Source organism: Zalophus californianus, chromosome 1 (genome assembly GCF_009762305.2).
Source record: "Zalophus californianus isolate mZalCal1 chromosome 1, mZalCal1.pri.v2, whole genome shotgun sequence".
NCBI lineage: Eukaryota > Metazoa > Chordata > Mammalia > Carnivora > Otariidae > Zalophus > Zalophus californianus.
In genome coordinates this window covers 8,713,486-8,738,297 of record NC_045595.1, presented here as the reverse complement: position 1 = coordinate 8,738,297, position 24,812 = coordinate 8,713,486, and the positions used below count along the sequence as shown (strand labels likewise).

The window sequence follows — 24,812 nt, the reverse complement described above, 5'->3', positions numbered from 1 at the left end:
CGGGTCGCCTGTATTTAAAGGTGCCACGTTGCTCTGCTAGGGTTTCTTTGGCGCTGTGAGCTCTAGCGAGCGACGCGTTGTAAGGAGGGCCGCCGGGGGACCCAGGGAACCTAGAAATGGTGAGCGTGCCTCGTGGGGTGCAGAGATGGGCGCTGAGGGGCCGGTTGGAACCGGCCGGAACTGGCTTTGGCGGGACCCCCGCGGTCATCTCAGGAGTCTGCGGACCCGAGTCGGTCGGTGGCGCCCCTGGGAGCTCGGTCCCCTGCGGCGCGCGGCTTGGGTGCTGGGCCGGCAGCGGGCACCCTGGCGTCCGGGCTGCTCCGTCCTGTGCGCGGCGACTTCGGCCCCGGATCCTCAGGGCAGCTCTGCGCCCGCAGCCGCGTCTCCTCCAGTTGAGCGGTGACCGCGGGGAGGGTCGTCAGGGGACCGTCGTGACTCGTTCTCGTTTGTGCGTGGGAGGCGCTGTGGTCTGTGGGCTCCCCGGTCCCTTCTTTTCCCCCACGGGGGGCCCGTTTCCTCCTGAGCGTTCCAGATGTTTGGGAAGCAAGGGTCTGAGACCTCTGACCCTGCCCCCCAGCCCAGCTCTCCCTTGGGCAGGCAATAAATACCTACTTTGCCAGTTCCTTCCCGCCTTCCCTAACGCCAGCTTCCCTTTTCCATTTCACAGCATCATTGTCAACCATTGATCCCATGGGTGTCTTTCAAACAGACCCAGTGTTTTAGTTGTTGATTATTTAGCCACAGTCAGTGAATAGCTGTTTGTTTGGTTTGTTTGTTTTGTTTTGTTTTGTTTTCCCTGTGTGGATATTTTACTTGAGAGAAACGCCGAGAATAATCACCTCGAACTACTTTGTATGAAATCCTTGTGCCTCTCCCCCCAGGATCTTTCCTGGGCACAGACATCCTGTGGGAAGTACTTTGGGTGGCGGTACCTCTTTGAGACTTTCCCGGGTGTTCTGTCCTGTCAGCACAGTTCCAGGTCAGCGCTGCCCCTCTCTGAGTAAGTCACTTTTAAAAGATTTATTCACTTTATTTTAGTCTTAGTTTTTCAATGTATAAAACTTCATGTACTCAATAGAGCTTGAAACACAGTATGAGGTATTTCCAAAGAGGCAAGAAAGAGGTAATTTCAGAAAAATATGCTGGTACTACATTGCATGTGTTAAAAATTCTTGTTTCCCTTTTTTCCTCCCAGGATGGCTAGTAATAATCTGAGGTCTCTTATTTTGGGTGAGTTCAAATGGATTTTCAGGGCTTAGATTTGCAGACCAGAAGTGTTCAAGTATGATTAAGTTCATAAAACAGTTACTTGCCATGGAAATAATAATTAACACCTGCCCCCCCCAGGAATGCAAGAATTACTTGTGAGGGTTCTTGTTGAACTAGCAGAGTGCCTTGCAGTTTTCTTCCCTGTTTCCCACTTAAACACTGGGTTTGAGTGATTTTGCTGGACTCTTCAAACTGTGGGTTCATGTGATTTAAAATATCAGTGTTTCCAACCCACTTTCAGGGGGAAGCAGAAACCTGAGATTAGTGTCTCTAAGACCCCCTTGCTAGATCCTGTTTTGTTTTGTTTTGTTTTGTTTTGTTTTAAGGTAAACTCCGTATCCAACCTGGGGCTTGAATTACGACCGCCAAGATCAAGGGTTGCATGCTCTACAGACTGAGCCAGCCAGGTGTCCCTTAAACTGAGAGCCCCTTAAGCCCACGAGGGCAAGTATTTGAAGGCCCAGTTGTTCTTGGGTCCTTCTCCCAGCAAGTGTGCTACCTGCTCACACCCACCATGGAAAGAGCCCTTTATTCCGATTCGTGGAAATCTGGGATAGCACTAGCATCAGTGGGTGGGTGGGGTGATGAGGCAGTGATGCCTTTCAGAAGTTGTAGCTGTGTAGGTGTGCTCAGAGTATGAATTAGGTACGTTGAGAAAGTTTGGGAGTCAGGAGTTCTGTGTTCTGGATTAGGATCAGTGAATGGGGAGGTTCTTTGGGTCAGAAGCTTGAACTGAATCCTGCTGAGAGTTTCCTCACTTGGGAGAATGGAAGCGAGGAAGGGAGCAGTTCCCTTATGCCCTGGGGAGGGTGTGCAGGGCTCCCAGGGTTCATTCCCATGGCTGCTCAGGTGCCCCTACCCTCCCACTCCAGGGCTTCTGTCTCTACCAGGAGAGTCTAGAATGTGGAACCTTCTGAATGTGGCTTTCCTTCTATCTTGGGGGAAGTAGGCTGCTCATCTGTGCTGAGTCCAGTGTTTGTTTCCTGGATTCCTTTCCTGATCAAATAGCGCAGCCCTTTGGCTCTGGTTTCCCTCAGCACTTGGGCTCCTCAACTGTAATGATTGAGAGATAGGGTAGGAAGCTAGAAAATTAGGGAAGCCAAATAGAATTTGTGTTCCATTTAGGCAAGAGAACCTCAAATGGGAGGTGATGTATTTAAGTTCTCAGGTACGTACTCCATTTTGGTGTGAGGAAAGCTAGAAAATTAGGGAAACCAAGAATTTGTGATCTGTTGAGTCAAGGGAACATCAAGATGTGAGATGAACGTTTCAGTTCATCCTAATGTGTTAAGTCATTTTTCATTTTCAGATTAGTTTGTGAATGTGCATGTCCTGAGGCTACATTGTGAAAAAAGATGAGGTGCCATGGTGCTGGGGGGGGGGGCCCTTTTCCCGTACCCTTAGGCTCCCTCACGAGCTCCTTGGGTGTACTGAGTGAAAATCAGTGGGAGTTCATAGAGTTTAGGGACGACAGCGCCGCATTTGTACATGTTGGAGCTCAGGCAGAGTTGCTGCTTTTCATGCCTTCCCAGCATTTGGAAAGCGGGGCTGTAGAACAAGGCTTTTTTTTTTTTTTTTTTTTAAAGATTTTATTTGTCAGAGAGGAAGAGAGAGACAGCGCAGAGGCAGGGGGAGCGTCAGGCAGAGGGAGAAGCAGGCTCCCCGCTGAGCAGGGAGCCCGATGTGGGACTCGATCCCAGGACCCTGGGATCATGACCTGAGCCAAAGTCACATGCTTAGCGGACTAAGCCACCCAGGCATCCCTAGAACAAGGCTTTGAGTAGAAGTTTTTCCTCTCTTCTAAGTCTCAGGATGCTGGCTTCAAAGAACTTCATAGTGGGTTATTGAAATGAATTCAGATTAATGAAATGAAAGATGTTCTGTTTCTTTCATCAGGGATGAATATTAATGCATCTGTCTTCATCTTTTTTTGCCTTGTAGACTTCTTAAAGAGCAGTTATGTTTACAGAAAACTTGATCAGAAAGTGCAGAGATTTCCCATATAACCCCTCTGCCTGGACACTGTCTCTCTCTCCCTCCCCCCCCCTTTTTTTTAACAGCATTTAAAACATTTGTTTGTTTGTTTTGTTTGTAATCTCACCCCCAAAGTGGGCTTGAACTCATGACCCTGGGATCAAGAGTCACATGCTCTTTAAGCTGAGCCAGCCAGGCATCCCTGTTGTGTATTTTATGTCTTGTATTACTTTGGTGCATTTGTTAAATTTGTTGAGCCAACTTTGAAGTAGTTTACATTAGGGTTAACTCATATAATCTCAGGTCTTCAGCTATCATGAAAAGACATTTTTCATCATTTCTGTAACATATAGAATATTTTCATTGTCCTAAAAACCTCATGTGTCTCCCCCCCTTCATTCCCTGTCAGCCAAGGATCTTTTAGTGTTTTTTACTTTTATCTTTTCCAGAATGTCATATGCTTGGAATCATAGTGTGTAGCCTTGTCATATTGGCGTCTTTCACTTAGGAATATGATTTTAAGTTTTTTGGTTTTGTAATCGCATTTATATTTATAACTGAAGAATATGTCATCCTGTGGATTTACCAGTGATTGTTTATCCATTTGTCTGTGTTTGTTTGTTTGTGTTTGTTTTCTTAAGTAAACTCTGCCCCCAACGTTGGGTTCAAACTCACAACCTCAAGATCGGGAGTTACATCTCTACCAACCGAGGCAGCCAGGCATCCCCATTTACCTATAATTTGTGCTGGTCTCAGCCTGTCTGTACCAATTGTGGTTAGACTGGTCCTTGTGGTTCCTGTTGTGCTCGTAAGACTCCCTTCCGCAGTAACCACCAGGAAACTTGGAAAAAGTTTTTTTGTACAACCTAGAGGATCTGGAAATTATGCGGCACTCCCAGAGCTACACATCAGTGTTCCCAGTAGAGAGAGACAGCATACGGGCCTCTGTTCTTATTTTATCGGGGTAGGGGTGGGAGGGGATGGTCTGTGGTTTTACTGGCTCCTCATTATTGTGAATTTAAAACTTAAGAAAAGGAATTTAAATCACAAGAGAAAAAAACAAGTGGCCTGAATGGTCAGTTATCAAAATCAACCAAGATCTCTAAAACAGGGAGGTGGTTTGGCTCTTTATCTAGTCATGTGGCTGGCAGTGTGTTTATTCTAGATACTGTCTTTGAAGTGAATGCCTCAGCAATCAAAGCTTAGGTCAGGCACTTACATTACAAAAAAGACAAAACCCCCAAACTGTCCTGCCTTAACGTTACAATCCATCCTGTGATGCATATCAGAGTCGATGGGGAGGACATTAACTAACTGCCTGGTTAGCTGATCTGCTAAAAGTCAGGGGTAGGGTTTCTCCAAACCCAGAAAATACACCTCTATGTAGGATTATAGTAGCAAATCATGTAATAATTGAACAGGCAATAGTCTGAAGTCCAGTCTATAACCATTGTCCTAAACTTGAAGAGTCCTACAATAAAACTAAGTCAATGATCTCTGGGGCCCTGGAAATCCTTTCAAAGAATTGGGTAATATCGTGGAATATTTTAACATACGGGCCATCTGGTGTAAGTAGGTTTGAACTTGTCCTGAGTTGGTAGATTAGTTCCACAGCTCGTTGATCTAGTTTCTTACTCCTGAGAATGGATCAGTTCAGTTAAAGGTTGGGTCTCATTTCAGGAGGCGGTGATGCAGGTGGGATGCCAGAGTTAAGCCTGAATGGTACAAATATTTGCGGCAGGTTTTATGAAGAGGTATTTCTGTGGAAACAAAAGAGAAACTGGTTAATGATTGGAGCAGATTACAATCCCAGTTTCTGAGTTCTGGAGGCAGCCAGTCAAGATGCCTCTAGATGTTGGGATTGAAGCATCTTTAGACGGAGTGAGGGCAGGCAGGGGCAATCTGATATATTTTCCTGCTTTACAGTTTGAATGTTTTGTGATCTTTCTGAGTGGCCCACATATCACTGGCATGGAGATTGACCATACGTATATGAGCTGTTGTAGTGGTTTCCCTCAAGTTTGTATCAAATTAGCTTGCATGCATTTGGGAAAAGGGCAGTTTTAGTTCTCAGTGATTCCAAGTCAGAAGAATGGGAGAGGGCGCCTGGGTGGCTCAGTCGTTAAGCGTCTGCCTTCTGCTCGGGTCATGATCTCAGGGTCCTGGGATCGAGTCCTGCATGGGGCTCCCTGCTTGTATTTCCTCTCTCGTTGTGTCTGTCAAATAAATAAAATCTTAAAAAAAAAGAAGGGGAGAAAAATTGGAAACATCAGTTTGGAGAGCTGTAGCCAGCTACTGGAGGAAACAGTTTAGCATCCAGTTCAGTTTATAGGTAGAAAACAAAACCTCAAAGACAATGAACATAACTAGAATCTAATGTCTATAAAGGTGTATTAATGACTTTTCTCTGCATAGTTACCCCCATTGCTATCAAAGATAACCATAGTAAAACTAATTTGTTTGCAAATTAAGTCTAGTTTTAATAAATTTGGTCTGATGCTTACATAAGTGCAATAAGAATAGTGATTGACCACATAGAATGTCTTTTTTTTAAAGATTTTATTTATTTGAGAGAGAGCACCAGTGAGCGCGTGAGCAGGGTGGGGAGGGGCAGAGGGAAAGGCAGACTTCCCACTGAGCAGGGGAGCTCCACACAGGGCTTGAACCCAGTACCCCGAGATCATGACCTGAGCCACCCATGTGCCTAGAATGTCTTAAGTCCGCTTTGTTGGAACTATTCATAAAGAAGCTCAGATTGGACTTTGAAAAATCTCTTGCAGCTAGGAAGCCAAGCCTAGTACTTAACCCTCAGACTTGCCTGCGACACATATTGATTGGGGTTAATTCCCCGAAGTTCCTGCACTTGCCAGGAAGTGACCTTCCCTATGCACCTTCTAAGGCTGCTGGGATCCCTGTAAGGTACCAGGCCTGATTTTTCCATGGGGCTTTATTGGCTCCATAAAGTCAACCTTGGATCCTTAAAACTGGTCATTTCTGAGTCTGTGTATGTCTCTGGCAAACATGACTTTTCAGTCAAAGCCTTGATGACATAATCAGTGTTTTCAATTGTGTCTTTTTACACGGAGATTAGACTGATTTTATGTAAATTAACCATATTGTAATGACAGTACAAATACTCCCAAGTTTCTGAATTCTGGAGGGATCAGGTAGGGAGAAAAGGTGATTCATCTTTGTTCCCAAAGGTATACTTTACCAAATTGCTGTAAGTCATAGCTAGCTAGCTTAAGAGGAAGGGTTTCCTTATATCTAGAAAACAAAAGATTTAAAAAAAATCCCGGTATTTTATTTTATGTTTTAAGATTTTCTTTATTTTTGGACAGAGAGAGAGAGGGAACACAAGCAGGGGGAGTGGGTGAGGGAGAAGCAGGCTTCCCGCGGAGCAGGGAGCCCGATGCGGGACTCGATCCCAAGACCCTGGGATCATGACCTGAGCCGAAGGCAGAGGCTTAACGACGGAGCCACTCAGGCGCCCCCAAAAATCCCAGTATTTTAAAAATTATAATTATCCTTATCAGTTCACTCAGCCTGATGTAATTTTTTTAAAGATTTTATTTATTTGACAGAGACACAGTGAGAGAAGGAACACAAGCAAGGGGAGTGAGAGAGGGAGAAGCAGGCTTCCTGCTGAGCAGGGAGCCCGATGCAGGGCTTGATTTGGGGCTCGATCCTAGGACCCTGTGACCTGAGCCCAAGGCAGACCTAACGACTGAGCCACCCAGGCGCCACCAGCCTGATGTAATTAATTCTTGCTCTTGATCTTTAGCAGATTTCTGGATCCAGTTTTTCCTTAGCACCGTAAATTCTTACCCAGTTCAGTGCAATGATCTGAAAGTTAACAGAAAATTGTATTCAAGAGTACTTGTCAGAGTCCTTTCCATGGATATCTCTGAGGATGAAACACTTTTGCAAAAGCATCAGACTAAAACAACGGTCTGTAAGTGACAAAAGACTTAAAAATGGCCATGGTTAAAGATCTGATGAGAGTTCGTTGTAATGCAGTTGCCAAGAAAGTTTATTTCTGTGGCACACAACATTCCAGGATAATAACTAGAATTACAGGTGATCACATTATACCAGGACATGGCAGATTTTTAGGAATTTAATGTAATTTCTACAACACTTATTTTAATAACATTCACCCGAACCTTATGACCTAAGAAAGTTTATCATCACTGACTTGAAGGTGCTTCCCCTGTAATTTAACATAACTTGTAAGCCTAATTAGTGTCATATCGCTCTCTCTTTGTTTCTTCTGTCTGCAAATGACGCTGGGCAGTTTTAGTTACCTCCTGGGTGTTTACATTTCAAAGGCAAGATAAGATTTACATCTTAAAGGGACAGAGAACGAAAATATACGCTTTCTGGGGCGCCTGGGTGGCTCAGTCCTTAAGCGTCTGCCTTCGGCTGGGGTCATGGTCCCTGGGTTTTGGGATCGAGCCCTGTCTCAGGCTCCCTGCTCAGCTGGGAAGCCTGCTTTTCCCTCTCCCACTGTCCCTGCTTGTGTTCCCTCTTTCGCTGTCTCTGTCAAATAAATAAATAAAATCTTAAAAAAAAAAAAGAGAGAATACACACTTTCTCCTAGAAGTTTAGTGCCTTTTGGGTGGTTTTGACAGTTCCAATTAAAATGTAATAGTGCCATCCTATAATTAGGGGGAGTGCCCTGCAGGAATAATTCTCTGGACTCAGGGTCAAATGGGGCCTCTTCGGGGTTGGAAATGAAGCGTTTAGGTTGAGGAATTAGTAAACCCGTTGGATCGGGCCAGTTTTGCCCGGCAGGAGGTGGGCTCATCTTAATATTTTCTGTTCGCTGTGAGCCTTAGTGTGATCACTGTGGGCCTGGAGCGAGGCAGCACATACCCACGTCTGGAGAAGGTCTCTGGTATGAATATTGGTGGCTCTGGGAGCCTTTGCCTTCCCCTTTCTTTCTTTCTCCTCATCAGGGGCCTTGATAATCCTCTCGGGGGATTCCATTGGTGGCAGGGGATGCCTTGTGAGGCGTGTTTCTTGGTTCTGCCCTGTTGGGGGGGTGGTGGAGTGAGGGAGCTTAGGATCTGTGGTGTCTCAGCGGAAAGAAGCATGTAGCCTGGATCGATCTTTAAGAAACTTAATGGATTTTAGGGGCTTTGGATATACCAGCCAATTGATGTATTTTGGCAGCTGTGGTAAGAATTCAGAGCGTGTTCCAAGTAATCAAAAACCCGCAATTAGCCAATTAATTCCCCTCTCTCCTTCCTAAAATCTTCAAGAAAGGTTTGAATTTTAGTTAAAGTATAGTTTTTGATCTCAGTTTCTGCTTCTTGATTTTCTCCTGTTACCTTAATCTGGTGTGTTGTTACTAGACACTTTGGGATGATATCACTGTGAGTCCTCATAGCTAGCAGTTTTCCTCTCCAGGGTGTCCTAAGAGATTTTTCTTGGTTTGAGGTCAGCCTCCACTGGTGTGATATGCACAGGGTCTTTGAGAAAAGCCCTTAGGCCTCTAGAACGTAAGACTGGAGTGCTGGCATGTTGGTATGCAAGCCATTGAATAACACCCAGGAAATGTCCATGGGCTTTTGCATTTATCAAGGAGTTCTTAGGTGCTCCTACCAGATGTTGATGACATTTATATTTGTCCATTAATATTTTAGCAACATTATGCCAGGAATTGGGCCTGTATCCCATCAAGTCAGGGGATGAAGAGCCACAACCATGAGTGAAGTGACACAGATCATAGGCGGTGCCATTAGTTTCTGTTTGCAAGGCTGTTTCCCTCTTCTGGGCTTAGGACATACAGTCGGCATGACCCACTGACTCAGTGGTCACAGGTGGAGTTCTTCCGAACTGCTCACGGACGGGAATATCTTCCTCCTGCCTTTAGCCTGGAGCCTCCCCTTGGGATGTGACGATAGTCTTGTGATTCAGTTCACCCTCCTCAGCTCTCCTGGCCTTGAGGCATGGAGGACCCTAATGCGTATTAATAGTCAATTAAGGCCTTTACAATTAGTGGTCTAATTGTCTCATGAGAACAGAAGGCCACACTCAAAACGCTGCTCTGGGGAGATGATTTGAGGAGCGTGGCAGCTGTGACCTTTTGGGTTGGATACCGCTGACGCAGTGCACAACAGAGGCAACGTGTCAGAGCACTAGCGGTGTGACAGACTCCCAGCCAGCGGTGCTCCCCTTCCGGATGGCGGAAGCTCCCCGAGTTAGGTGCTTAGTAAGCAAGTTGCAGGAAAAAGGGCATTTCTCTTAATGAATTGCGAGGGCAATCATGCAGTCCGGCCAACTGCGCTGGCTATTTTGTGCCGGTCCCAGCCTTTGAATCCCCAGTGCTATGGTTGGACTGGCCCTGGTGGTTCTTAGATTGCAAGACACTTGGCAGCACTAACCATCAGGGGACTTTGAGAAAAACAGCTGTTACTTAGAGAACCTGTTAAATACACAGCACACCTGGGGTCACACAGGGAGTTCGCTTTAGCTGGGGAGGGGGCGGGGGGCACGCAAGGGGCTTGGGATCTGCTTTTATTGGGGTGAGGATGGGCCACCTAGGGTTTCATGAGCTTTCTTTTTGGTGAATTTCAAACCCAAGATCGGGAATTTAAAGTGCAGGAAGAGAAAAAACCAGTGGCCCATAGTTATTGAAATCAATCAAGATGTTTACAACAAAGGATCCTTCAGTGCTGGGCAGTGGCCTGTTCTTTATCTAGTGAAGGGGGGCGGGTTGGCACTGTGTTTATTTGAAATGGCCATCTTTGAAGCGAATGCCTCAGCAATCAGTGCTTAATGCAGGCCCTTGCATTACAACAAACAAACCAACCAAAAAAAACAGACCAACACTAAGAGCCTGGTGATAACTTTCTTTTCTGTGCAATTTCCCAAAGACGGGGGATTTTAGATTGTTTTCCTGCACTTCTTTACCATTTCTGTATCATCGCTGAAGTGCACGGTCAGATCTAGTTCCCATTTTTAATTGGGTTGTTTGTGTTTTGTTGAATTTTAAGAGTTCTTTGGATGTTTTAGATACCAGTCCTTTATTAGGTAAGTGATTTACAAAGATTTTCTGCCAGTTACGTGGCTCATGTTTTCATCATCTTAACAGTCTTTGAGCAGGAGTTTTTCACTTTAATGAAAACAAATTTATTTTTTTTTTCTTTCTTGAATCTTGCTTTCACTGTCGTGTCCAAAAGGTAATCACCAAGATGCCCTAGATTTTCTCCTACCTTACATTTTAGGAGTTTTGTAGTTTTATATTTTACACTAAATCTGTGATCCATTTTTCTTTAATTTTTGTGAAAGGTGTGAAATCTTCATATAGATTGTGTGTGTGTGTGTGTGTGTGTGTGTGTGCGCTTAGGGTTATCTAGTTCTTCCTGCACTATTTGTTGTTGTAAAGACTACACTTACTATTTTTTTAAAAAGGTTTTATTTATTTGACAGAGAGATAGCCAGAGAGGGAAAACAAGCAGGGGGAGGGGCAGAAGGAGAGGAAGAAGCAGGCTTCCCACAGAGCAGGGAGGCTGATGCAGGCTTGACCCCAGGACCCTGGGATCATGGCCTGAGCCAAAGGCAGATGCTTAATGACTGAGCCACCCAGGCGCCCCAAGACTACATTTACTATTGAATTGCATTGCCTTTGGTCCTTTCTCAAAAGATCGATTCTGCATACTTGTATGATCTGTAGAAAGTAATTGACTTTTATTTTTTATTTTTTTAATAAGGTTCTATTTATGGGGCGCCTGGGTGGCTCAGCCATTAAGCGTCTGCCTTCGGCTTGGGTCATGAGGGTCTTGGGATGGAGTCCCGCGTTGGGCTCCCTGCTCCATGGGAAGCCTGCTTCTCCCTCTCCCACTCCCCCTGCTTGTGTTCCCTCTCTCGCTGTCTCTCTCTCTGTGTCAAATAAATGAATAAAATCTAAAAAAAAAAAAGATTCTATTTATTTGACAGAGAGCACAGGCAGGGGGAGGGGCAGTGGGAGAGGGAGAAGCAGGCTCCCCGTTGAGCAAGGAGCCTGATATGGAACTGGGTCCCAGGACCCCAGGATCATGAAGCTGAGCCGAAGGCAGATGCTTAACTGACCGAGCCACCCAGGTGTCCCAGTAATTGACTTCTATGTATTAATATTTTGTCCTTCAGTCTTTCCTTACTCTCTTGGTGCAGTTGACCCTTGAACATGGGTTTGAACTCTTTTTAACCAACTGAGCCACCCAGGTGTCCTTTTTTTTATATAAAGATTTTTATTTATGTATTGAAAGAGAGAGAGAATGGTAGAGAGAGAGCACGAGAGGGAAGAAGGTCAGAGGGAGAAGCGGGCTCCCTGCTCGGGACTCGATCCTGGGACTCCAGGATCATGACCTGAGCCGAAGGCAGTCACTTAGCCAGGGTTTGAACTCTTTTTAAAAAGGCGATAGCAAAAGCCACAATCATTTATTTACAACTGCCAAACACCAGTCTCCCCTGGACTGAATCAAAAGTGACAGGCACAGAGGTGGTGCTTGCTGCCTTCTGAGTACCAGTGCAGGGCTGCTGAGGCTCTCAGCTGCCCCTGGGGACCCTGGGGCTGGGCCGGGCAGTCCTGCAGGTCACCCGCGTACTGACCAGGTGGTCAGGTGGAGGGCTTGGTGCCAGTCTTCAGGAGGCTGGGCTGAAGTGGGGGAATGCCCAGAGGCAGGGTCAGCACTGTACCAGAAGGCCCACCCCAGTGCCCACACCCACTGAATCCTATACAAACAAATTGGCCTCTGGGGCTACAGTAGGACAGCTTCAGTCCTTGGGCCCCTCCCAGGCCCAACTGGGAACCTTCCTGTGGCAGCGCCTGGCCCAGGTTCTCCTGGAGGCCGGAGCCCTCAGGTGTGGGGCCACGAGGGCTGGTGGGCCTGGGCCTGTGGTGCAGCTCCCAGCAGGAGGGGCTGCTGTACTGTGCCTCCAGGCTCCTGTCGCCACCCTCGGGCCTGACCTGTGGCAGCTGCTGAGCTGAGCCTACCAGGCTGGGGGAACATGGCCACCTTGGCCCCAGGCCATCCTGGCCCCAGCCCAGCCCCAGGGTCCCCAGAGCCAGCTGAGAGCCACTACCCAAGTCCAGGCCTGATCAGGCCCAGCTGGGCCTACCTGTTGGCAGATTTTTTTTCAATAAATATTTCTTTATGATTTTATTCATGTTCACTGTAGCTTACTTTAGTGGAAGATTATATTATATAGTACATATGACATAAAAATTACATGTTAATCGACTTTATGTTGTCAGTAACACTTCTGGTCAACAGTAGGCTGTTAGTAGTACATTTTTGAGCAATCAAAAGATATACCCAGATATTTGACTGACCCTAACTCCTGAGTTGTTCAAGGGTCAACTGTAGTTTAAAGGGTTTTTCTTGGGATGCCTGGGTGGCTCAGTCGGTTGTCTGCCTGCCTTTGGCTCAGGTTATGATCCTAGGGTCCTGGGATTGAGTCCCGCATGGGGCTCCTTGCTCAGCAGCGGGGGGGGGGGGGGGGGGGGCTGCTTCTCCCTCTCCCTCTGCCCCTACCCCTGCTTGTGCTCATTCGCTCACTCGCGCTCTCTGACAAATAAATATGATCTTAAAAAAAAAAAAAAAGAAAAGGGGTTTTCTTGTCACTTGGGACTCTTGGAAATTTTCTCCATAGACAGTCTTGTCTTTTGCCACTAAAACAGATTTATGGGGAGAGGCAGAGGGAGAGGGACAAGCAGACTCCCTGCTGAGCCGGGAGCCTGATGTGGGGCTTGATCCCAGGACCTGGAGATCATGACCCCAGCTGAAGGCAGACGCTTAACCATCAGAGCCACCCTGGCACCCCACAAAAACATTTTTATTTTTATTTACTTAAAAACGTTTTATTTCTTTTTTTTTAAGTTAAAAAGTTTTATTTCTTGCTTCCCAATCTGCATACTGTTATTTTTTGTTTTGTATTTTGTCTTTTTCCTTTCTGGGTCTAACTCCAGTGCAAGGTTGACTAGGACTGGTGAGAGGGGGACATCCTTGCATTCTTCTTGATGTTACCAAAAACATCTAGTTCTTTCAGGATGGTGCACTTGTATTAAACAAGAGTCCAGTTGATGTAGAGGCAGGTGTGGGAAGAGGGGAAGCATTCTCCACTCCAGTGATTTGTTCTCAATCTCTAGTTGAGCCTATGTACCTGGACTTGACCTTCTGTGGTATAGTGAGAAAGGTATGTCATCTTTGTCCCTAGTTCCTAATAAATACCTCTTGAAGCTCTTGGAATTACTTGAGTGATAAGGGTGATAGTGTCTTTTTTTTTTTTAAGATTTTATTTATTTATTTGACAGAGAGACAGCGAGAGAGGGAACACAAGCAGGGGGAGTGGGAGAGGGAGAAGCAGGCTTCCTGCCAAGCAGGGAGCCCAATGCGGGGCTCCATCCCAGGACGCTGGGATCATGACCTGAGCCGAAGGCAGGCGCTTAACTTTTTTTTTTTAAATAAGGAGGCAACTCTTGGCCAACTCCTGGATAGCTTCAGGCTGGGGATTGGGCACCAGGAACACGAAGCCTTGATTAGGGGCCTGGGACTTTGAGCCCCAGCTCCCAGCCTCTGGAGTAGAGGGGCTGTAGAGTTGAGTTAATCACCAATGGCCAGTGATTTAGTAAATTGTGTCCATTTAATGAAATCTCCATCAAAATCTTTAAAGACCTGATTTAGAGGGTGTCCAGGTTGATGAACACATCTAGGAGCTGGGAGGTTGGCGTGTGCAGAGAGGAGGTGGCACCTCTGCAACCAGCTCCCCCCCACCTCCACTCCCCTCACCCATATGATCCCCTTAACTTTGACCTATGCATCACTGCCTTTTATCTGTTCCTGAGTTGTATCCTTTATAGGAAGTCATTATAGTTACGTAAAGGGTTTCTCTGAGTTCTTACATCATTTTGGTAAATCACCAGACGTGATGGCCCATGGAGGAAACCTGAATGTGTAGGTGGCTGAGCACACCATCTGTGGCTGGCATCTGGAGTGGGGCCGGTGTGTGGGACTGAGCTCGTCACCTGTGGAGTCGGACGTGAACTCTGGGTGTTAGTGTTAGAATTGAACGTATTTCTTACTTCTATAATGCAAGCGTCCAGGGAGGGCAGGGCAGGCCTCTCAAGCACTTGGGAAGTGCCTGGAGAGACCAAGGAAAGCAACGTGGCCCGGGTTTTTATTGGGGTTTGGGGGTGGGCTAGGATGAGAGTTGGGGTACAGGGACAAGGCACTCAAGTAATTCCAAAAGCTTCAAGAGGTATTTATTAGGAACTAGGGACAAAGATGACATACCTTTCTCACTATACCACAGAAGGTCAAGTCCAGGTACATAGGCTCAACTAGAGATTGAGAACAAATCACTGGAGTGGAGAATGCTTCCCCTCTTCCCACACCTGCCTCTACATCAGCTGGACTCTTGTTTAATACAAGTGCACTACCCTGAATTGAACCGTGTCATACCTGTTTGGTGACACAAGAGTTGGGAGAAGTGGCATTGGGACAGACACCACCTATTTGGTGTCATGAGGGGGGAAAAAAACCCTTGTCATCCTCAGAAGTGTTTCACCTTTGGGAGAAGATAAGGCTAGAAGAGATTCAAGTTGGCTATTTCCTTCCTCCCAGGTCAGATAGGCTCTGGGAAAATTCCAGTCAGTGACCGTCTTGTGAAATAGATTGTTTTGAGGTCAGGCCTTGTTAAGCGTAGAATATTCCAGACATACTTTTAAATGGCTACTTTTTTGTCTTTAATTTTGGAGACCGTGCTTTACCCTGGTACCTCAGTTCTGTGATGGAGGAGTTGTTAATTTCAAGTTTCTTGTTTTTTGTCTTCTGAGGACTGAAAGTCAGCTTCTAAGCTCCTTACATGTCCAACCAGAGACTGGAAGTCTCTGATTCCTCTTTTGATGTTTGACTGTTGACAGCTTTCAACCCTTATCTTTCTCCTTCCTCCCCTTGTACCCCACATCTGTACAAGGGGACCAAACAGCCTGGGTGCTCCTTCCTTTGGTTTTGGCAAATGATTCAATCCACTGCCTTGTCCCTGTACCCCAACTCTCATCCTAGCCCACCCCCAAGCCCCAATAAAAACCCGGGCCAGGCTGCTTTTCTTGGTCTCTCCAGGCATTTCCCACGTGCTTGAGAGGCCTGCCCTGTCCTCCCTGGACGCTTGCATTATGGAAATAAGAAACGCTTTCATACCCTGTAGGCATGTGCGTGTTGTCAGTGCAATCTAAACCAAATCTCGGGTTGGGGTCCCTTGCAGTTGACCCTAACAGTCATACAATGGGTAACCTGCTGATGTCCACAATAGCCAAACTGTGGAAAGAGCCAAGATGTCCATCGACAGATGAATGGATAAAGAAGAAGTGGTATATATACACAATGGAATATTATGCAGCCATCAAAAGGAATGAGATCTTGCCATTTGCAACGACGTGGATGGAACTGGAGGGTGTTATGCTGAGTGAAATAAGTCAATCAGACAAAGACATGTATCCTATGACCTCACTGATATGAGGAATTCTTAATCTCAGGAAACAAACTGAGGGATGCTGGAGTGGTCGGGGGTGGGAGGGATGGGGTGGCTGGGTGATAGACATTGGGGAGGGTAAGTGCTATGGTGAGCACTGTGAATTGTACAAGACTGTTGAATCACAGATCTGTACTTCTGAAACAAATAATGCAATATGTTAAGAAAAAAAAAAGAAGAAGATAGGGGAAGAATGAAGGGGAGTAAGTCGGAGGGGGAGACGAACCATTAGAGACAATAGACTCTGGAAAACAAACTGAGGGTTCTAGAGGGGAGGGGGTGGAGGGATGGGTTTAGCCTGTTGATGGGTATTAAAGAGGGCACGTACTGCGTGGAGCACTGGGTGTTACGCACAAACAATGAATCATGGAACACTACATCAAAAACTAATGATGTAATGTATGGTGATTAACATAACAAAAAATTATTTAAAAAAAACAATGGGTAACCTGATGCATATTTTGCAGTCCTCCTTGCTTTCTTTTTCTATTGATAAATCCTCCAGATCTTTTGATATTGGTGATGCCATCCTTGTATGAGTCTCTTAGTGCAAATGCACAAAAAATTCTGTGGACATTGTTGAAAAATTCTTAGGCTGTAGATAGTGATCAGATCAAACTTATGGGGAATAGCAGTGGATTGAATCACTTGACCCTCCAACATTCTTGCATCATTTATGAAATAACAGTTTTACAATACATGATGGTCTTCAACACTTGGGATTATTAAATTGATGAGTTTTTTTTCTATTCACAAATTTTTTTCTAATCACTGAAATGGGATCTACTGGACTTTTTTTTTAAAGGAAAGACCTGTTTGTTTTTTTTTTAAGATTTTATTCATTTATTAGAGAGAGCGAGAGCGCATGAGAGAGCACAAGCAGGGGGAGCAGAGGGAGAGGGTGCACAAGCAGAGGAAGAGGGAGAAGCAGACTCCCCACTGAGCAGGGAGCCATTATGGGGCTCGATTTCAGGACCCTGAGATCATGACCTGAGCTGAAGGCAGCCCTTTAACCGACTGAGCCACCCAAGTGCCCCTCTACCAAACATTTTATTTCCCTATTATCTCATTATCTCGTGATGGACATTTTTAATCTATGGTATTTCATCTTCTGTTCAGTATGTTTGACTTTTTTTCCTTTCGAATATGCATCTGTTCATTTTAACTCTGCCAGTTGACCATTTATATTGCAGTTGTTGTTGATACTTTTCCTTGTCTTTTAATTTTTTTTTTAAAGATTTTATTTATTTATTTGACAGAGAGAGACACAGTGAGAGAAGGAACACAAGCAGGGGGAGTGGGAGAGGGAGGAGCAGCCTTCCCACAGAGCAGGGAGCCCGATGCGGGGCCCGATCCCAGCATCCTGGGATCATGACCTGAGCCGAAGGCAGACGCTTAACGACTGAGCCACCCAGGTGCCCCTTAATTTTTTTTTTTTTAAAGATTTTATTTATTTATTTGACAGACCAAGAGATGGCGAGAGCAGGAACACAAGCAGAGGGAGTGGGAGAGGGAGAAGCAGGCTTCCCTGTGAGCAGGGAGCCCAATGTGGGGCTCAATCCCAGGACCCTGGGATCATTAACCTGAGCAGAAGGCAGATGCTTAACGACTGAGCCACCCAGGCGCCCCTGTCTTTTAATTATTTTAATTTTAATAGAGTAGAATTTGCCTGTCTGATTTTATGGCTTAGTATTCCTGTGTCAATAAAATCTCTATCTGTGAATTCTAAAAGTTTCCTCGTTTTATCTTGCACGTTTAAATCTAGAATGAACTGGCTATTTTCCATGGAATATTGGGGGGAATACAGTACATTTTTCCAAGTGATTAGCAGTGTATGCCTGCCCGTGTATGAAGTGTTCATAATATTTGCCACTTACCTTCAGTGACTGCTGTGTCCCTGACTTACTTTTCATATTAAATGCCAGCCTGTTGAAGGCACTTCCTACTCTTTTCTGTCTGCTTATCACTCTGCTAGTTAGTACTGTATTGTCTGGAATAATACAGCTTAAAAATCCTCGGTGTTTACATGTTAGGTAGACTACCACCTTGTTCTTCAGAGGACTGTCCATTTCTTGACATTTGTTCTATCTATTGGGCTTGGAGGAGTGCTTTTGTTGGCTGAAGAATCTGGGGGATTATGGAATTTTATAAAAATACTACTTGGGGGACACCTGGGTGGCTCAGTCCGTTAAGTGTCTGCCATCGACTCAGGTCATGACCACAGGGTCCTGGGATCGAGTCCCACATCGGGCTCCTTGCTCATCTGGGAGCCTGCTCTTCCCTCTGCCTGCCGCTTCCCCTGCTTGTACTCTCGTCTCTCTTCTCTCTGACAAATAAATAAAATAAAATCTTTTTTTTTAAAGATCTATTTATTTGAGGGCGCCTGGGTGGCTCAGTTGGTTAAGCGACTGCCTTCGGCTCAGGTCATGATCCTGGAGTCCCAGGATCGAGTCCCGCATCGGGCTCCCTGCTGATCAGGGAGTCTGCTTCTCCCTCTGACCCTCTTCCCTCTCGTGCTCTCTATCTCTCATTCTCGCTCTCTCAAATAAATAAATAAAATCTTAAAAAAAATAAAGATTTATTTATTTGAGAGAGCGAGAATGAGAGTACATGAGGGGGAGAGGGTTAGAGGGAGAAGCAGACTCCTCGCTGAGCAGGGAGCCTGACGCAGGACTCGATCCCGGGACTCCAGGATCATGACCTGAGCCGAAGGCAGTCGCTTAACCAACTGAGCCACCCAGGCACCCTAAAATAAAATCTTTACAAAAAAAATACTGTTTGGGAGTGGTGAAGTCTGGGTGACAGTGAGTGCTTGTTAAGAACAGTTGGCATCTGTTCACATTTTCTTCTACTTGGACATTAAGCAACAATTTTTACATTTTTCTACGAGGATCATTAAACAAAGATCATTAAACTGGCTTTAGTCTACTTTGGTGTAAATTAGTAACAAGCTTTCAAATGTCAATGTAATCACGTGGGATGGGCTCAGTTCTTCAAACAACAAGTTGTGAGTACACATGTAAATTATTGTCTACAGGGGAAGCTTTGTAGAGATTCAGCGTCTGGAGTGTTTGTTGGGGGCTGGTCATGTCAACACTGTTTGCCAAACCTGTAACAAATTACAGACTCTAAAAAGGCAGATAGGAGTTTCATGTACGGACTCTGAAAAGGAAGATAGGAGTTTCATGTACCGTAGTGTTTGCATTAGCGCTTTAGGCACATGGAGGCACACTTATCTGTAGGGTTGGTGGGGTCAATCCCAAAATTCAGTTCCCAGATAGCAGCAAGGGATGAACTTTGTCATCCAGGATTTTTAAGGGTGAGCGATCTCAGGCCTGCTAATGTTCACTCTCTCCTCTACACTAGCTAATAGTACTTTTTATGAACATGCTCTACAGGTCCATTGTGGAAAGAGTTACTAGGACTGATCCAGGCAGCTCATTACTCCCTGCACCCACAACAAGAGAGGCGTTCCTTGTTTGCTGTCACTCTACTGAATAAGTCAATTCTAGCATTAGAATTGCTGGGTGGGAGCTTTTCTCTGTTCCCTAGGCATGGACATCATTGGATGATCTCTTTCAGGGACCAGCATTTAGGGGAATTAATCACTGAGGGATTCCTGTGCTTGGGATGGGCTGTCCTTCTGCCTTCCCAGCAGAGGAACTCAGAAATGAGTGAAGTTGGGAGGAAAGCCTCCAGAGTGGCTGGTTAGGTACACTTGCAACAGAAATCAGAAAAAAGGGATTTGGTGGGGTTTTTGGAGGAAAGCATTGTTGAACTCTGTTTCACATTATGTGCAAATTCACTATGAGTAGTAGTGTGAAATTCATTGAAGCCCCTCAAATTCCATGCCTTAACATGTTCCTCAAGGTCACCAAGGCCCTGGTTACAGTGGTATGATTCTGTCAAAATCTCTTCTGGTATCTTATCATCAGAATGTGTGCCTTTGTGTCCTAAAAATTGGTGGGAGGCAACTCTGAGGCTCATGAATATATGGATTTGGGGGTTGTCTAAGTTGTCACACCTTTTCCTTAGTCTGAGTTGTATATTCTGAATATCTCCCTGGTCCATGAAATGAGACAGAGCGTGGAAAGTAAAACTGATTTTTCATGTTTGGGGATGGGAATAGAAGAAAAGGCTTCCTTTTTTTTTTTGGTCTATAAAACATCATGCACTTGTGACCCTGTGCTTCATGGAGTACTGTGTGATGTTGTATTTAAGAAGGAGATGAAAGTTTTTCTCACAAGGAAATTGATAGTCTTAAGATGGAAATATTTCTTTTATTTGCATAGCATTTCTCCAAGGGGTTCTGTTCCCTGACAGTAGAGAGACATGGACACTGGAAGTGATCACAATAAAAATGTGGCAAATTCCTGTGTTCATGATGTTGTTAAATTCATGAAGTGAGTGTGACCAGAGAGGAAGAGTCTGATGACCCAGTCATAGAATAAATGTTGAGAAATCAAAGTCCTATGTGAATTTCTTACGAATTGAGTAGAGATCTCCAGTGCTGTCTGTCTCACCCATCCTCCTGTACACATGCATGGGATGTTTCAGGACTCAGTGGCCTTTGAGGATGTGACTGTGAACTTCACCCTGGAGGAGTGGGCTCTTCTGAATCCGTCCCAGAAGAAACTCTACAGAGATGTGATGCAGGAAACCCTCAGGAACCTGGCCTCAGTAGGTAAGGGTGACGACATTCTTACTTACGAGTCCATTAGAGAACCAGTGTGATTTGCTCATCAGGGCTGTTTCGAGAGGTGAAATGTGGAAAGGGAATATGTTGATAAATAAATCAGCCATGGTGACCTCATGTTCATCATGGACCTAAAATCAAAAAAACTTTAATAATTCTTTTATAATTTATGATTTTTCCTGGTCTGCATTTTAGGAGAAAAATGGGAAGACTGTAATAGTAAAAGTCTATATGAACATCATCAGACAGATCTAAGGTGAGTCCCACTCACGTAAGAACAGTGTCTCTGGGGGCACCTGGCTGGCTTAGTTGGTAGAGCTTGTGACTCTTAATCTTAGGGTTGTGAGTTCAAGCCCAAAGTTGGGCGTGTAGTCTACTTAAAATTAAAAACAAACAGTTGTCCCATGAGAAAAATCTTTGTCATAATATTAAAAAAACAAATAAATCAGACCATTTTTAAGTTTATTTATTTTTAGGATTTTTTTCCTTTTTCCTTTTTTTTTTTTTTTTAGACTTTATTTATTTGGCAGAGACACAGCGAGAGAGGGACCACAAGCAGGGGGAGTGGGAGAGGGAGAAGCAGGCTTCCCGCTGAGCAGGGAGCCTGATGCGGGGCTTGATCCCAGGACCCCGGGATCATGACCTTAGCCGAAGGCAGACGCTTAACAACTGAGCCACCCAGGCGCCCCAGGATTTTTTTTCATCAAAAGTTTTTTCTCTGATATGACATAGATGTTCAGTGTTTGAAAAATAATAACATGTTCAAAAAGTATTCAGAAACCCCATTTATGATTATCCCTTTTGATCACAGCTGTGATCAACTTCTTGCAGAATGGTTAGCACATACTCATTTTCAAACAATCTGAAAGCACAAAAAACACATTTTTTGAAAATGGTAAAAATGTCATTGAAATAACTTAATAAATATGAAATTATTAAGTCATTAATAACATGCTTCTCATTTTTACAGCAGGCCTGTGGTAGAGAGTCCCTGTAAAAATAAAGAAGGTAGTCCGTTTGGAGAATCCTTCAGCCAGAATCCAAATCATAAGCAGATAAAGAAAACTCCTACTGGAATAAAACTGCGTAAATGCAGTTTTTGTGGACAAGTGTTCAGGCATCATTCATCCTTTAGCAGGCATCTGATCTCTCACACTGGCCACAAACTATATGAGTATCAGGAATGTGAAGAGAAGCCTTACAAATGTAAGGAATGTGGGAAGGCCTTCAAGCATCGCCAATCCATTCGAGTACATGTAAGGACTCACACAGGAGAGAAACCATACAAATGCAAGCACTGTGGGAAGGCCTTCAAGCATTGCCAATCCATTCGAAAGCACGAGAGGATTCACACTGGAGAGAAACCCTACGAATGCAAACAATGTGGAGAAACATTCAGATATCGCCACAACTTTCAAAAACACGAGCGAACTCACACTGGAGAGCAGCCATATAGATGTAAGCACTGTGGCAAAGCCCTCAGTTGTCGCAGTTACTGTCGGATTCATGAAAGAACTCACACTGGAGAGAAACCGTATGAATGTAAGCAATGCGGGAAAGCCTTCAGTTATGCCAGTTACATTCGAATCCACGAGAGAACTCACACTGGAGAAAAGCCCTATGAATGCAAGAAGTGTGGGAAAGCCTTCAGTTGTCCGAATTATTTTCGAAAACACGAAAAGACTCACACTGGAGAGAAACCCTATGAATGTAAGCAGTGTGGCAAAGGCTTCAGTTGTCCCAGATCCTTTCGAAGTCATGAAAAGAGACACAGGGGTGAGAAGCCCTATGAATGTAAAATTTGTGGTAAAACCTACAGTTGTCCCATCTACTTTCGAAATCACGAAAGGAGACACAGTGGGGAAAAATCTTATGAATGTAAAATATGTGGCAAGTCCTTCAGTTGTCCAAAGTATTTTCGAAAACACGAAAGAAGTCACACCGGAGAGGAACCCTGCGAATGTAATGAATGTGAGAATACCTTGAGTCCTCTCACCATATTTCAAACACATGTGATGAAGCACAGCGAAGGTGGACCTTACAAGTGTAAGGAGTGTGGGAAAGTCTTTGATTGTCCCAGTAACTTTCGATGTCATGAAAAGATACACAGTGGAGAAAAGCCATACGAATGTAAGGAATGTGGCAAAGCTTTCAGTTCGCCCATGTCCCTTCAAAACCACGAAAGAAGTCACAGTAGGAAAAAACCTCATGAATGTAAGGAATGTGGTAAAGCCTTCAGTTTTCCCTGTTCCCTTCAAAAACATGAAAGAAGTCATACTGGGGAGAAACCGTATGAATGTAAGCAGTGTGGGAAAGCCTTCACTTATCTCAGTTCCATGCAAAAGCATGAACGAACTCATAGTGGAGAGAAACCCTATGAATGTAAGCAGTGTGGGAAAGCCTTCATTTATCTTAGTTCTATGCAAAAACACGAAAGAACTCATAGCGGAGAGAAACCCTATGAATGTGAGCAGTGTGGGAAAGCCTTCATTACTCTCTCAAACGTTCAGAGGCACATGATCAAGCACACTGGAGATGGACCTTGTAAGTGTAAGGAGTGTGGGAAGGCCTTCGATTGTCCTAGTTCATTGCGAACCCACGAACGTACTCACACTGGGGAGAAACCCTATCAGTGTAAACATTGTAGTAAAGCCTTCACTCGTTCTAGTTCTTTACGAAACCATGAAAGAACTCACAATGGAGAGTAGCCATGTGAATGTAAAGAATGTGGAAAATTCTTCAGTTGTTCTAGTTCTTTCTGAATACAGGAAATAACTCACACTGGAGAAAAACCTTATGAACACAAACAATATGGTAAAGTCGTTACTCCCTGTGATGTTCATATACGTGGAATTCATACCAGAGAGAAACTCTCAGTGTAGGGAAAGTCGTGCAAGCTTTCATTGAGGACACAAGAGAGTGCACATGGGGAGAAACCATATAAACGTAAAGAATCAGGGAAAGCCATCCATGCATTTCCATGGGAAGCTACAGAAGAACTCACACTGGAGAGAATTCTATTGAATGTAAACATTGTAGGAAAACTCACTTGCCTCACCTTTTTACAAAACCATGTAAGAATGTATAATACCTTATAATGAAAAGTAAGGGAAGCTTTTTAATTAAAAAATATTTTCAAAATAATTTGAAAACTGCACTGGAAAGAAACAATGTAAGTAATATAGGTAAGCCTGGTGCAAATTACTGTATATACTCCCCCAGATTCACAACATGAAAGAAATGTTACTAACGTTATACATATATTGTCTTCATCAGTGGCTTATTCTTTATTCTCCAGTTTTATTGAGAAAAGTTGACCTATTACTGCATAAGCTTAAGACATGTAGCTTGATGGTTTGATTTACATATATTGTGAAAAAGTTACAGCGGCTCATTACCCAAGTGATTCTCTGTTTTGTGGATTGCTACTTAGTTTTGCAAGTAAACCTTGAGGTGGGAAAATATTGTAGGTACTCATTAAGCAGTGGTTTCTAAGTTTAATGGATAATTTTTCCCCCTCAGTAAAATGCTAGTGTTTCAATTTTGAAGACTCTTTCATCCACTGATGAACTGAAGTACATTTCTTAACATGCAAGTAGGTATAATTTTTATATAATTTTTTCATTTTAAGGATAGGGCTGTTGAACAATGACATGTTATCCTTAAGAATAAACTGCCAATTATTTTACCAGCAAAAATGGGCTTATAGCAGAGAACTGCAATTCAGGACGCGGAAGCTACACAATGCTAAAGGCAATTCTAGAGAACAAAGGAGAGGAATGCTCTCCTATAAAAGAAAGCAGGGGACTTGGAAGGGGCTGTTATGAGCAAAGCATTGGTTGGAATAAACTGGGAAGTTCAAAATGTAGTGGCTTCTCATTGGCTGAGTCGGGACTCATTGGCTGGGCTGTTGCTGGGTAAGGAGGAACCCTTTCTTCCTGCTGGGATAACAAAGTAGTCACTAAAGTGGTATTTCAAGGCATGTCTCTTCCTGTTGAATGTGCAACGAGGAGTGGTAGGGTTGGGATCTTCCACTACTGAGTTCCTGATTCCATTTTCAACAGGTTTCCTTTTGTTAGTTTTTACATTTCTTTTTTTGCTAATTAAGAATCAGGTTTTCCAGGGACATCTGGCTGGCTCAGTCGGTTAGGTGTCTGCCTTTGGCTCAGGTCACGATCAGGGGGTCCTGGGATTGAGTCCCGCATCAGGCTTCTTGCTCAGCGAGGAGCCTGCTCCTCCTCCTGCCTGCCGCTCCCTCTGCTTGTGTGCGCTCTCTCTCTCTGATAAATAAATAATTTTTTCTTTTTAGATTTTATTTATTTATTCATGAGAGCTAGAGAGAGAGAGAGAGGCA

The 24,812-nt window shown here is 44.5% G+C and overlaps 1 protein-coding gene across 1 annotated transcript; it reads left to right on the top strand.

Moving 5' to 3' along the window:
- On the top strand, positions 1 to 24,356 carry LOC113918617 (zinc finger protein 709-like). The gene is made up of 4 exons (XM_027587211.2): positions 1 to 119; positions 20,320 to 20,446; positions 20,654 to 20,714; positions 21,429 to 24,356. The coding sequence occupies exons 1-4, from the start codon at positions 117 to 119 to the stop codon at positions 23,164 to 23,166; spliced, it is 1,929 nt and encodes a 642-aa protein (XP_027443012.2). The 5' UTR covers positions 1 to 116; the 3' UTR covers positions 23,167 to 24,356.
- The last annotated feature ends 456 nt before the right edge of the window (positions 24,357 to 24,812 follow it).